This window comes from Polyodon spathula, chromosome 1, assembly GCF_017654505.1.
Source record: "Polyodon spathula isolate WHYD16114869_AA chromosome 1, ASM1765450v1, whole genome shotgun sequence".
In the NCBI taxonomy this organism is placed as follows: Eukaryota; Metazoa; Chordata; class Actinopteri; order Acipenseriformes; family Polyodontidae; genus Polyodon; species Polyodon spathula.
Window position 1 is genome coordinate 98154117 of NC_054534.1, and position 15427 is coordinate 98169543.

The window sequence follows — 15427 nt, forward strand, 5'->3', positions numbered from 1 at the left end:
CAGAATGGTGACACCAGGCCCAAAAAGATGCCCCTACTTTACAGCATGATATCGTCTAATTTGACATCAGTTTTCTTACGGTACACTTTACTTTGCTTCCAGGCAAAATGTTCAAGGCTTCAGACCTTCCTCTGATTGTGGAGTTTATTCTGATGTTCTACAAAGACAAGCCTATAGACTGGTTGCTGGACCATCTGCTGTGGGTGAAGGTCTGCCATCCAGAAAAAGATGCTGTAAGTGTACCTTTTCTGTGAATTGTAAATGTGTTAATATTCCAGTGAATCACATTATGTGTACATATGTCAAAGTGGTTTGTAGTGCACAGGTGTAGAGGTGATGCAGTGCTTAGTAACAACAGTCCACAGCTGTTCAATAGTGAAAACAAAGCTTTATTAAGGCTTTTAAATATTAACACTGACTATACACAGCGATATGTACAGCCAGTCAAAACCATGGGGTTCAGTCTCGAAATAATAACAAACTCACTCTTTAAAACACCTACACGGTCACCAGTCCAACAGTGAGTGCTCCGGGTGCAAGTGGTGTTGTGAATACCGGAAGCAGCGATAACAGTGGTCCAGGTTTGATGCTGGCTTAACGACAGTTCCTGGATATTTAGCCGTCTACAATGACAAATAACAACAGTTAAATAGACAGACAAGACAACACTAAACACTCACGGTTTCTCCTGGTCGTTTCATAACCATAACAGAGGAAAAGATTGCTTTGCCACATCCCCTGATATAATCTCAGTCATGCCCACTTCAGTTACGAGTACAATCACGTATCCTCCAATCCATGACTAACACATCGCCTACCGCATTAAGACGAAGACTTCTGGTATTGTGACTCTGCCCCCTTTCTGGATGGTCGAATTCCAACTGACCCTGGAATGAACTGCCAAACCATCCAGTACAAGGCACACTGTTCCTGTTATACCGTGCCCTCACAGGTCGGGAGGGAGATTGTTGACTCAGATTCATTTGTTCTCTGTCACAGTACAGCTGTAGGCTAATGTTAAAAACAAGATAAGATACAACGTATAGCTTTGATTCCAAAGTTATATAAGCAATTAGCAGTTCCTAATTTAATTTTGCACGATTGTATTTTCACAAAAATATAAATCTAACCAATGCCCAGAAATAGATGCTATGGACCGTACTGTGTGCACCATTAACTACAATAAGGAATGTGCTGAACTGAAACAAGAAAGCGAGTTAATAGGATCATATTTCATCACATGTATCATTACCGGTGTGTAACATGTTGCATTTATTATTGAATGGTTCTTCTATAATCATGTTTGTCGAAGAACAAAGTTATTTATTTTAGATAAATAGATTTCTTTTGCTCAATGCACACAGTAATTCATTTTTCCAGTGTTTTCTGAAAATCACACAGTATGGGAATCTGTGATTTAGAAAGCATACAAATTCATGTGAAGAGATTATGATTGTGTCAGAAAAAAAGAATAATTCTTACACTAGAATATTCTTTTCCAGAAACACTGCGACAGGCAGAAGAGCAGCTTGAGAATTCGCTACAAGCCGTCTCAGTTTCAACATGTGGGCACACACTCCTCGCTGCCTGGAAAAATTCAGAACCTGAAAGTAAGTAAAGCTAAATAATTGGAATTGCATATTTCTTCCGGATTCATTGTTTTTTTTTCTTCTTTTTTTGGTTGGTTCTTTTCACTTTCCACAACACCATAAGTGGATTTCGTGTTACTGGTGATCTAGCTCCTTTCTGAGGTTTAATAGGTAAAACAATTTGAGCGGTCTTGTATAATGTGAAGCTGTTAATGTGGTTTAGTCATGGATATGAAAGACCTTAAATGCCTTCCATAGATAAATCTGCGATGACCTGTGACTTCTTAATGCTGAATTCTGACAAAACGGAGGTCATGCTTTTGTAGGCTCACAGCATCAACTAAAGAATATCAGTTTACATAAGTTAGACCGTAGCAGTCTCTAAAGTATATTTTTATTATTTGAGAAACATAGCTACGCTTAGATGTATTATTTCCGTGCTGATGCTGTATATATTTGTCTTCTGCTGTTTGAATATGTTATTTAAATGGCATGATTATGGTAGATGTTTTACAAATGTATTGTGGTTTCATTTTTCTACTATGTACTGTACAGTGCTTTGGCACACTAGTGTATGAAAAGCACTGTAAAAATGTAAATAAAATAAATACAATTATGCAAAAATATTAATCTGTACAGTATATACACTATACAGTACAGTAGTTAAATCAGATGAATACCTAGCACAACTTTTACTTTAGCCTGTAGGCTAACGTACCGGTAACACAAAGTAAATCATGCTAATGCATTGTACACATTGGTGTACAATGTGAATAAAAGATTATTTTAAATTTAAACTAAATGAGTTTTGGCAGGTTTTTTAAAAATGATATATATTTTTTTTTAACTTGGCCTACTTAGTAGCCTAGACAATTAACACAAAATAGATCATGATCCTTGTGACAGGGTCTTCCTCGAGTCACACGGGTGGGTAGCCGCTGTTCAAGCATACAGAGAGACAGACGTGGTGTTGAAACGCCGGCACAGGCGCGCAGGATTTATTAACAACAAACAGAAAACGAAGGTAAAATAAAGGCGGTCATGTGACGTTACCAGCGATGGTAACGCACGGAGGACAAATACAGCAAACTGTACAAAAAGTGCAAAATAAAACACACTACCCCAAACTATAACTCAAAAGATGCTGTGAAAACGGTAGGCCTTGCAGCAGCCCCGAGCAATCTCCCGCGGATGTTTTTAAACTGACGGACACTCGGTCGAGACCCGCCCACTTGCTGATTGAGGACCAGCACAGCCAATCACTTGCTGCCCTTCCCTCAACCAAGCATAGCGGGCAGCAAGTCTCAATCGAGCGCCCGTCTGTAAACAATAATACAATCAAACTAATCAACTCCAAAACAATACACAATAAACCCATTCCCACATATAAACCACACCAACACTAATTTACCACTGTGCAGGGCAATCGCACTGCCACAGTCCTATACAGATGCTCTGAATGAGCTGGAGAGGAAACCAGAAATGTCATAGAAATTTGTTTTCAAGGCTTGTAAGTACACCCTGCTTTTAGAGGAAAATAGGTATTTGGGTGTTCGCCTCAAAAATGCACTGAGCACAACTGGCAACACCCGAGAAAAAGCACACTGGGAAATGCCAGCAACAATTGCAACTGTTTAAAACACGCTTTCGAAAGTTCTTAGCAAATTGTTGCAATTGCCCGCAGCTTTAGTACATCTCATTACAATATTTGAGAACACTCAATTGCACTCCTCCATAATTATATCTTCAGCTAAGGCTGAATCGCAAAGAAAAACTGCTGCCGCAACGCATGATCTAAGAAGTCACTAACAGCACTGCGCATGTTTAGTACATTTCACCCAAGACTTCCGACTCGTTTGCAACTGGTTTGCAACTATTGAGACAACCGCAACACTTTAATACATCTACCCCTTAGCCTTCAGTTTAACACTCGAGTTATAACTTTCAACGACAGGAAATCAGCAGCATTTAAAAAGCCAAAGGGTACTTGTAGTACATGTGTTGTGAAGGCTGAAAACATAACTCTTTAGTCAAATGCTTTTGGGCAAGCAAATATTAGTTATTAGCCTCTGGTGATTAAATTAAAGTAACTTTCATGTACACCCTTCATGAAACAGGTCCATTTATTGTGTTAAAATGTAAAAGCTCTACTAACATTTAGCACTGCCTGCCCGGTGTGCATTAATACAGATTAGGTGGTTTGTGTTATTAACGGTTGGGTTAGTAATGCTAATTTCTAGGTTACTGCTGAAGAAAGCTATATTGGCTGAACTAACTTGTTTTCTTGGGTTTGCAAATCTTCAACTCATGATTTATTTAAGAAGGTTTTTGTAAACAGCATCAAGTTTTTGGGAGTATTTTGTAACATGAGAATTTTTAAAAATGGCATAAAAAGAGGTGTGATAAATAGGAAAGCTTATTTATACATCAAAGAATTATAAAATACAGGAATTTAATAACTGATGTTTAAAAACAAAAGACAGTCTTTAGTTCTTAATTAACCTGCGAAACTACATAACATGACTAAAATAACCAGGATAAAATGTTAATAAAGAACTGACTCAGATTACTGTAGTCTGGGTGGGGTACCAGGCTAGTCTGAACATCTATATCCTAGAATTCAACTACAACCAGGAAATCACATATCACTGTGTAGGACATTCAGCTAACCATGCTCATTCTCTACTTTTGTGTTCTTGAAGAATTCAAAACCCTCAGTCCACTGTTAATGAGTGTGCCTAGACTGCATTTGAGGCACTCAGCTTTCAGCACCTGTATTTCTAGGTGACATTATTTAAACCGAAACTTTATTAATCTGACTAAATATCTTTAATTTTAGCAAAGCTAAAAAAGTAGGTTAGATCTCTGTAAGAGGCTATACACCCCAGCCCGTTTGTCATGACTATGCAGAAAATAAAACAAAACATTGATATTTTAAATATATGCCTCACCTATGCAAAACATTTCTATCTTTAGTAGAGATCCAAAAAGCAGTACAATACAGGTTTACTACTCACCGTTTACCTGCTGATCATACATCATAGAATACCAACTGTAATACTGTTAGGACTAAGCTGTTTGCCAGAGACTTGTGCGATCGGACCTGTGTAAGTTCAGCACACCCTTAAACATTCTTTCTAATTTTACAATCCCAGGATAAGGATTTCGGTAAACAGATGCTGCACAGAGCCAACCAAAACCCATCTGCTGACATCACCATGAGCCTGACAGCCTATCAGCACTTCTCAATCGAGAAGGCCTACTATGGGCAGGGTTTCTTCTGGGCTCTCACACCTGTCTCCGGGGACCACATCACTATCTCCTTCCACCATCCTGTAACAGTAAAAAGGTGAGCCGACAGACTGCATGGCCATGGGTTGCAGTACAAGTCAAGCATTGAGGTCTCTGTGACAAAACAATTAGGGCTGTTCACACAGGATGCTGCACCCTGGTGATCTTGACAGTCTATTTCTTGTTTTTCTCTATAATTCTTGTTGTCAAACCCATCCCTTCTTCTCCTGACAGATACCTATTCAGAAGTGGCAATGTAGAACACCCAGGAGACAAATTGTTCGATACAAGCGTGGAAGTGCAGCCAGCAAATGTGAGTGAGGTTTTAAGTACGTGGCTCCTCTAATGCACTGATCGTTTCAGATTCCACATGGTGACCTCAACACATGCCTTGAACTTCCCCCAGCTGCTACAGACCTTTATAATAGGTTCTTAGCCTCCTATAGACTTTCCAGAGTGTGTATTATCTAAGGGTGTAGTAATAGGTAATTGTGTATCAATGAATCATGGTACTTTCTTTACAAGGTATATCATATGGCAATAGGGGTATGTACCAGTTGTATCATGACACAAGGCCAATAGCACAATATACAGTTGCTAATTGTAGTTCACCAATGGTTCTTGAATTAAGAATCAGTGTTTTACAGTTGGTATGAATAAATTCGCTTCCTTGTCCCATTTATTTTTTGTCTTAACATCATTAAATGACCATTTGATTTTACAAGTAGCTCTACAGGACCATCACATGTATCATGATACTGTACATATTGTATCAATACCTGCAAATCGTGATACATATTACACGGCGACGCTAGTGTATCGTTACAGTCCTAGTATTATCCAGTTAACCATGACTGTGCAACGGGTGACTGCTTGAGCTCTCTGAGCTTCGCAGTATGGCTCTTTCGAGGTGCAGTATTATATTTAACTGGTTTGAAAAGACAACAAGGGCAATCCGCAGTGTTTTGTATGAAGCAGTCAGTGCAGTCAAAATGCATTTAGTTTTAGTAAACTATCGTGATTGTTTTCCTATTTTCATGGCTTCTTATAATCACATATGTTTGCGATTATGAGGCTCTTCTGTGTAAACGTGTGCCCTGGATTTACTGATATCTGTAACCATGACTATTTTTTTTAATCAATCACAGAAATTAGTTCTGGAGAAGATGAAGGAAGGATTATTGTCCACAAATGAACAAACCAAAGATGGCTATATAAGAATAGGTATGCCTGTTTTTGTCTTTTCTGCTTCCCAGTGTTTCTAAACTGTAGGTTATGTAACTTGAGTAAATGTGTCCCCTTTGCTTAATCAGCAGTTATCAGTAAGGAATGATAGGACATTAACTGGCCTGTACCATTGCTGCTTGCTGTCTAAATCAGTAACAATGGGAGAGGTATATTGTAAGAATTCCAAAGAGTATCAGGACATGTCTGTCAGCCTGTATGTCACATTCGCCTTTTTTACACACTGTACAAACGTTTCAGAGAACTGACCAAATGATTAACAAACACAAGCAAAAACTGAGACATAATGAGATCATACCAGAGATGACTGATATTACTTTCTGAGTTTCATTTCAGGCAAAGGGAAAATGAATATGTTTTTGTCACTGGCCCTTTTTTCTTAGCTTGATCTAGTGATTTTCCTCAGAACGTTGAAACGACTGTATATCTCTTGTGTATAAACCTGTCTTTTATCTGGTGTTTGTTTTGTCAACAGGTGCCTTCGTGAATGGAGTGGCTGAAGGTGAGGTCCCCCTTGTGGAGAAAATCACAGCCATTCGCTTGTTCATCCACTCCAATTCCCCTGCCTGGGTGCTTCTGAGTGAGGTAACACCTGGTTGCAATTATTATAAAACAAAATACTACTACTGCTACTGTACCACTTTAAACAGTAATCACAAATATGTTGTAGTTTCAGAAGTAATATGTATCTAAAGTCCCTTTCACACTGGCATGCTCTACCTGGGTCGCAACCCAATGTTATGCGAGTCAGCCACGTGATTTAACACTGCTTTATGAAGAAGGAGGGTCAACCTATGTGACAGAAGCAAGGGCACAACACACGTTTGCAATGCCCCTGAAGCAGCTTGTTACGGACGCTTCCATCAAAGCTTCTCTTGGATTGAATTGTCAGCCCAAATGTTTCTTCATCTCTGGCTAATGGTGTGTCTCAATCAACAGAAATATGGCTAAAGAAAATAAACAGAAATGTCCCTTGCGTAACTGAAACTTTCACGCAGGCGTGGCTGTTTGTTATTTTGCCGGCTTAAGAACAGCCATCATTCATTTTGTCTCGCTCGACCCGGGTCAAAGTAAGCACATCGTGAGGTAGGTCGCTGTCAACCCTACCCTGTGGGTACTTGGTTTCACTCTACGCAGGATTGTGACCCTGGTAGCCAGAACCAGGGTAGGAGCGCCAGTGTGAAATGGGGGCTAAAGTAACTAACTACTTGTAAACATGGTAAGGACATTCTTTGGTTTTCAGTGCAGGGCTGGAGCCTGTACAGAAATATCTCCCAAATGGCCCTTACACTTGACAAAGAAATGTTCCCCAGACCAACTACTCAGTTTTTTTTTTATTAAGTGAATGCGGCTGTTGGGTGCTTGGAGATGTATGATACAAATATGGACTGGATTGAGGGTTATAGTGGAAAACAATTGTCGCCAAGGGGGATATAGGATTTGACAGGGGATTGTATTGCCCGAAACCAAATTCTGAGGCTATATTGTCCTCTGGAGGACACAATATCAACGTATAATTGTTTTCAACAAAACATGAAATATCCAGTCCATATGTGTTTTATTAAACCTTGAAAGACAGCTTTATCTCGTTCCGGCAGCATAGACGGAGGGTCATGTCTTGATGCTCGTGTTTCTGGTGGTAGATGTTTTCCTTCTAGAATTTGTGAAATTTTCATCTTCAGAAATCTGATGAAAACCTGATTCCACCATATTGAAACGTGAGCACGTCAGTCTAGGTCAGAGTGAGAATATGTACCGTTGGTGTGGAAGAATTTAAGTATATGTGCCGTTACTATGGATATAGACCATTGTTAAAGAGAGGCAGAACTGACAGTGTTCAGATCATATATGATGTTTTATAAACATTAGGGGTTGGCGCTCTTAAAGCTACTTACCAGTGACACATTTGAGCTAATCAGACATGCTTCTACTAAGGTAAGTAAAATAGCATATGCAAGCTGTGAATTAAAGCCGTAGAACTCAAATGTCAGAGTCAAGACCTTATCTTGATACTTATCTTATTTTCAAAATGTGCTCTGAGTCCCCTCTATCAGTGAACGGAGGTATTGTATGTAAGCTCCCTTTCAGGTATGAGATGTTATTCCTTTACTAACCTCTGTGTATTGTTGTAATGCTGTGTGTACTAAATGTTTATTGTCTGAACTATTAAACCTGTGTGCTTTCCAAAACGGTAATCATTCAGTTAAGGACATGCTAACCCACAGAGTATCACATTTCACATGTAGTGTTTTTGCTAGTACTGCTAATTCAAGTACTAAGCAGAGTGTGTTGTACACTTTCGCCATTAAAAGTTCCTAAACTATGTGTAATACTGTGGCAGTGTGGCAGGGTGGAAGTGTGTGTGTGGGGGCAATATTGGGTGGCAGGGAAGGAGTTAAAATGGTTTGAACTATTAAACCCGCAAATGTGGCTGGAGCTGTCAATTGAATACATTTAAATGACTAATTAAGCCACAGGTGTATAAATAAGGTGATCACGGGTGTTGAAATGGTGTTGTGCTTCATTCACCCTCAACATCCCTATCACGTGACCATAAACAGGGCATGGGAGGGGGAGAACACTGAACATAGTGATTATTATCCTGTGAGAATGAATTGGTGATCCACGACCAATACCCCACGAACATTAGGCTTAGGGTTAGGTTATTATTATGAAATAAACTTAGTTTCATCACCCTTATCATGTGATCGGGCTGTAGCATATAATGATGACGTCTGTTACGAACTGCACACACAGCACTAACCTGTGTGACGCCTGAGAGAGATACACTGTGTGAGTCTGCGTCCTGCAGCATTGCCTTCATCGCCCTCCTTCGCTCATTTAAACAGGATTGTTTTCTGATGCTGATGAAAAGCTGATTGTTTTAATTAAGTGGAAATGTATATATATATTTTTTCCCTTCTTGGTAGATATTCATCGAGACATAACTGTGAGAACAGGACATACAGTAAGAAAACTACAGCTTCTGAACAGCCTTTGGCATAAAAGCTCTTTCAATGGAGATAAATAACTGTTATAAGCAATGCTGGTCATCTAGTGGTGAAGCACCCGAGAAGCATTGTGAGACTGTTTAGCACTACTCTAGTGGCTGAAGCTGAAGAGTGTACAAATGAAAACCTTGAAGGTGGAAATAAAACTATCAGTGTGTTTGTGAAAGCAGAATACCAAGAAATGTAGCATTGTTGTCCATAAATGGTATAAACTACACTAAAATATGTGGGCACTGTGCATGTAATATATATCATAGTACGGTAAGTATGCTGTACAATTGAAGCTGGGGTGGGATTTCTCTAAGAATTATTGCACAAACAGCATACATCCCCAAATGTTTTACACGTTTGTTTTTACACAATACCAATATATTTGTTCTATTCTAACTTATTATACTCATTCTTAACACAGCAACTTTTTTACATCTTCTTCTGAGTTTGCCTTCTCCTGATTTGTCTTGCCTATTCAGATGTCATGTGAATGTATTTTATTTGTGTTTATATTCTGTTTACTGCCATTCTGAGGGGATTTTTAAGTTCTGGTACTGAACAGCTACCTCATTCTGTTCAAATCATATGAAAATAAGACCTTTCAACTCTACCAGCCCCATCTGTAGTGAGAAAGCAGAGGGCCAAGGAGGTTCTCTGGCATTTTTCTAGTATGTAATACACCTGGCAAAGCTATGTGCCTGTCAGAGATTTCTAAGCAAAGCCCAATGTAATATTAAAAGTCAAGAAAAAGAGATACAGGTTAGTTTTACTTAACAAAACAAACTATCTTGTGATAGTTAGGATATTAGGAAGTGCTACTGAAATGAGAAAAAAAAGCAAACAGGTGTTACATTGAAATAGTTTGTAATTAATGTTGATCTGCACAATTCAGAACCTCACAGTAGTTTTCAAATTCAGAATACTAAGAAGAATGCAATAAGCATACATACTATGTGATATATGTTTTTAGGAGGTATACAATATTGTTATTAAGGGTATAACATTTGTAAATTATGGGTCGAAATGTTAAAAAAAAAATCAATCTTATTTTTATTTATTTATTTGTGTGGTTGTGAGGCAAAAATACAATTCACAATAATGTTTTTTTTTTCTTTTTTATTGCTATATTTGAAAAAAAGATTGCATTGTTTTTTTTCTTCCTTTGTGTAAAAAATAAATACATCTATCAAGAAGTCAAATGATTCCTGGTTGCATGGCTTACAATAGAGAATGATAACATTAATTGCCATAGAATGTCCTCATTGACTGCTGATTAATGTAACGTTTGACAAATAACGCTGTACTTTCTCACACCTGCCAACTTTCAAAAATACAAAATATGTTTTATTTCTTTTTTGGGGGTGGGTGGGGTGTGGGGGGTGGGGGGGGGGGGGGGGATATTATGAATACTTAAGTAACAAAGGTTTCATTTGTTTTTCGCCAAAATATTACATAAAATGACATTATAAGAGTAGGCCATTATCCAGTTTAACCCGCGTCTTAGAATAAAAGCAGAAACCACAATGCCACAGAAATATAAGGCAATAAACGTTAACCAGAGAACCCATGTCAACACATGATTGCTCAGCTTCTGACAAGAGCTGTCTACAAGGAATTCTTCCAGAACATTTATATTTCTATATTATTAGTTTTATGTGAAATGCCTGTAGAACAGGATTTGTATTTTTATAACCATAATTCAGAAGAAGAAGTTAATACAGCAACTGAGCACATTTTGAAATTAAGAAAATAAATTGCCCAGAAATGTAATGTTGTAATCCCTGCCCCTCCTCCTCCAGACTACATCCTTAGTGTTGTATTTCTCCTCTTAATTTCACCTATACAAGTCAGTACAATCTTTGTAGTCCATGTCTTGCAATAACATACAGATGCAGCAACGACCCTGTGACTTCCTACCCTGTCGTCATGATGACAGCAATGTCTCCTCCACTCGCGGTCTGTGCACCCAGCACCTCCCTCGTTCAACAGGGTATAGCTGCAGGCTCATCCAGCATACCTCAGGCATCATAATACCACTGCGTGTGCAGCTTCTGATTATGCCATAATAAAGCCAAGCTCGATGGTAGCTCATCCACTGCCCCGATCACATGACAATTATATAAACAAAAAAGTCAAGCATCAAGAAGACAACGAATGAATAATTCCACAGATAATTTTAATGAATATCATATGCACATGCACGCACACACACACACACACACACACATTTTTAACTAGGTCATTCTCATTCATTCAAACGCGCATATATATATATATATATATATATATATATATATATATATATATATATATATATATATATATATGAGCCCTTTTGTACAGCGGTATCGGCGCTATGCTTTAGTGCGAGAGTGTAGCGTGCACCGGGAAAGGCAGCAGCAGGGCAGGTAGGTGACGTAATCACATATGTAGACATAAGCCTGATATACACTCCTTGCAAAGGAGCCGGCTCTTTTGTACAGGGTATCCGCACAATGCTTTAGTGCGAGAGGTCCCGGGTTCATTCATGCCCTTTCTATGTAGGTGGTGTACACACAGAGATGGATAGATATATGTTCAACATATGTTATATGTTCAACTCCTGAAGGCTTCGAACAATGTTAAATTAGTTATATAAAGCAAGTGTACAATTAAATCATTAAGAGCAAAAAAGAAAGACCACCTGGCCAATGAGGACTGAAGTGGCAGACCCCAAGTATAGATTGGTGCAGAAAATGCTTACAAAACGTTATACACTGCATTTATCTTCCAATGATCTTCTGAAGATTAGGATCCAGAGGACTCTTCTACCAATTAACAAGACCATGGCCTACCATGAAGTATATCTTTCCATCTATTGCTTTGAGGGATTTGCCACAGCAAGCTGCTTGATTATTTTACACTACTGATGAGTTTGTTGATAAGGATCAGAAAGTCTGCCTGTTGAGCACAAATCTGTAGCAGTCTAATGCCATAAACAAAAAAAGGAAATAATTGAATTAAAAGTGGAAAACTTTATTTAAATCACAGTATATACATATTGTAAAAAACATATATGACACATCCTGGTGTGAAGTCCTTGGAGCGGGTCCCACAGCGTCTGCACTCAGTAAACTGAAACAGACCAGTGCTCCTGAATGTATTCTTGAGTAAACATATTCAAGTTTACAACACCTGTTCAAAATATAAGAATGCTAATAAGTACTTTAATATAGATCTAATTGTTGCAGGGTTCTTCAATAAACAATAATAACCAGCAGAGTTACTTTACAGCGTTTACAATCCCATGTTAATGTTAATTTGTTGATCACACTATAAGGCACATACATTTTCTATAATTGCACTAGTACAGATATGAAATCCTATCATAGGCTTGTCTGCTTTTCATCTCTTGTCTCAAACAAAGAACAACATCCATCAAGGAGCCTTTACAGTCAACACCACATTCCTTGCATAGGACTCTGACCGTTTCCATCCAATATTGAAGTGGCTTTTACATTTTAACTGTCAATGTAAATAAAACAATTACCATTCTTATTAGACTGAGTAAATATACAACTATAAATAAAGCATGAGAAAGCGCTTGAAGCAAAGTGGAAACAACGATTTACAATTGTCAAATCGTCAGGCTGCTTTAAAGATGAAGTCTACTTAACATGTCTGTCAGGACGATATGACGTGTTGAAATCTGTTAGAACTGTACATACCGATGACTGAGTTTTTGAGAGTATGGGAAAAATAGTGTAGCTTGTTTCAGCAATTCATCTGTGAGTCTGTCCTCCCTCACTGTGATATCATCCAACTCTATTACACTGAACTTGTTTACACTGCACGTGTTCATACCGTGTGTTTAACAGTGTTAGACTGCCTTGTATGTCTACTGATCCAGGGGGCCCAATGGTAAAAGCTTGGGTTCTTTCTAGTACCTTTAATTAAAGAGATGTCAAAAAGCAGTTCATTTTCATTGTTTTAATACATTAAGTTATATTACCCAGGAATTATCTTTCACAAACAGCAATTGATATAGCATGTGCAATGTTTAACAACTAATTAATTTATTTAAATAAAACAGGTCCATACTGGTGCAGAGTCCAAAACAAAACTAAGATAAAACAGATTAATTCCTTATGATTTTAAAATTGTCAAAACATGGAACACTGAAAAAGTCACAGAACACTATGATACCATCTTTAAATTAATCATCAAAGTGAAGAAAATAACTTATTTTCACCCAAAGCATTTGGTTATGTTTTTAATAAGCCATTGCTAGAAATAGTTGTTTCAATAGCTGTTTTTTTTTTTTTAACAGATATTTGATCTGCAAGCCTTAGGCCACGAGTAAGCTCATTTTGTATTGTTGCCAATGTCCTGAAAAGAGACCAGTTTCTTGCAGCGACATTATGCTCTCTGACATTAAAACAGATCAAATTGAAATAATGTTTAAGTCCTACAGAAATCCACATAATGCATTGCAACAGCTGAATAGTAAGGTCACGAAGTAGCATACATTATGATTTAAGAAAAGCAATACAATGCACAACTTAAAAAGTACTACTTACTAGAAACATAAGAACATAAGAACATAAGAAAGTTTACAAACGAGAGGAGGCCATTCGGCCCATCTTGCTCGTTTGGTTGTTAGTAGCTTATTGATCCCAGAATCTCATCAAGCAACTTCTTGAAGGACCCCAGGGTGTCAGCTTCAACAACATTACTGGGGAGTTGATTCCAGACCCTCACAATTCTCTGTGTAAAAAAGTGCCTCCTATTTTCTGTTCTGAATGCCCCTTTGTCTAATCTCCATTTGTGACCCCTGGTCCTTGTTTCATTTTTCAGGCTGAAAAAGTCCCTTGGGTCGATACTGTCAATACCTTTTAGAATTTTGAATGCTTGAATTAGGTCGCCACGTAGTCTTCTTTGTTCAAGACTGAACAGATTCAATTCTTTTAGCCTGTCTGCATATGACATGCCTTTTAAGCCCGGAATAATTCTGGTCGCTCTTCTTTGCACTCTTTCTAGAGCAGCAATATCTTTTTTATAGCGAGGTGACCAGAACTGCACACAATATTCAAGATGAGGTCTTACTAGTGCATTGTACAGTTTTAACATTACTTCCCTTGATTTAAATTCAACACTTTTCACAATGTATCCGAGCATCTTGTTAGCCTTTTTTTATAGCTTCCCCACATTGCCTAGATGAAGATATTTCTGAGTCAACAAAAACTCCTAGGTCTTTTTCATAGATTCCTTCTCCAATTTCAGTATCTCCCATATGATATTTACAATGTACATTTTTATTTCCTGCATGCAGTACCTTACACTTTTCTCTATTAAATGTCATTTTCCTGCATCCCAGAACTCTTCAACATTTACTTCCCCGTTGAAAATCTCTGGAAGTTCTTCAATTTCACTGACTGCTTAAAGCGAACATAAAAATAGTGTCATCAGATATATCTTCTTCTTCCAGTTAATCTATAGGGCGCATTCCATCTATTATTTTAGATGATTAGCACCCTCTATCTGTAGTCCTTTGTCTGTCTTTATTTTACTTTATTTTTCTGTCATGTTTATTACTTATAACTTCCCTTCTTTTCCTGTTTCCTTTGTATATTTTCTCTTTTCAGTCTCCCTTCCTCTTTCCCTTTTCCCAGCAAGTTCTTTATGTCGACCTCATACACCTCCATTTCCCTCAGCCTTCTCTCCATTCTCCTTCTCTGCTCATATTTCCCACATTTTAATAAATAATGTTCCACTGTTTCTGCAACTTTCCATTTTTCACACTTTCCATCTTCATGCTTTCCCAGTCTTAATAGGTGTTCATTTAAAGAACAATGCTCAATCCTTAACCTATCCAACGCTCTTTCCTTTTTCCTTCCCAATCCTTTATTCACCCAATTATTATTCACCTCTTTCTGGATATTATGATAAAAAACCTTCTTTTTTATGCTTTCATCCCATCTCTCCTGCCATTATTTTACTATCATTTTTCACATAGTCTCCCATTTCCTGCGACCCCAGCAGAATCACCAAATCAATCTCCTCTCTTTTTAACCCACTTTTTGTTGCAAGATCTACCACCTCATTGCCCAGAATGCCAGAGTGACCAGGAATCCAAACTAAAATAACTTCAATCCCCTTTGCTATACATTCCTTATATCGTTGCATTATTTCAAACATGATATCTCTTCTATTAATAAACTCCCCTTTTAATGCAGTAAGTACTTTTAAAGAATCAGAAAATATGTTTTTTAGGCTTTATTTCAGCTATTTTAACTATTGCAAATAGTATAGCTACCATGT

At 37.9% G+C, this 15427-nt stretch overlaps 1 protein-coding gene across 1 annotated transcript in view; it reads left to right on the forward strand.

Annotated features, from left to right (window-relative positions):
- Positions 1-10198, forward strand: part of LOC121325107 (alpha-1,3-mannosyl-glycoprotein 4-beta-N-acetylglucosaminyltransferase B-like) — a gene marked incomplete at its 5' end in the record, with an annotated part of 31593 nt that extends 21395 nt beyond the window's left edge. Inside the window, 7 exons of the mRNA XM_041267396.1 lie at positions 103-233; positions 1503-1610; positions 4745-4938; positions 5115-5193; positions 6029-6104; positions 6601-6710; positions 9056-10198. Of these exons, the coding sequence (XP_041123330.1) occupies positions 103-233; positions 1503-1610; positions 4745-4938; positions 5115-5193; positions 6029-6104; positions 6601-6710; positions 9056-9073 (716 nt within the window). The remainder of the gene's footprint in view (positions 1-102; positions 234-1502; positions 1611-4744; positions 4939-5114; positions 5194-6028; positions 6105-6600; positions 6711-9055) is intronic.
- Positions 10199-15427: the final 5229 nt, after the last annotated feature.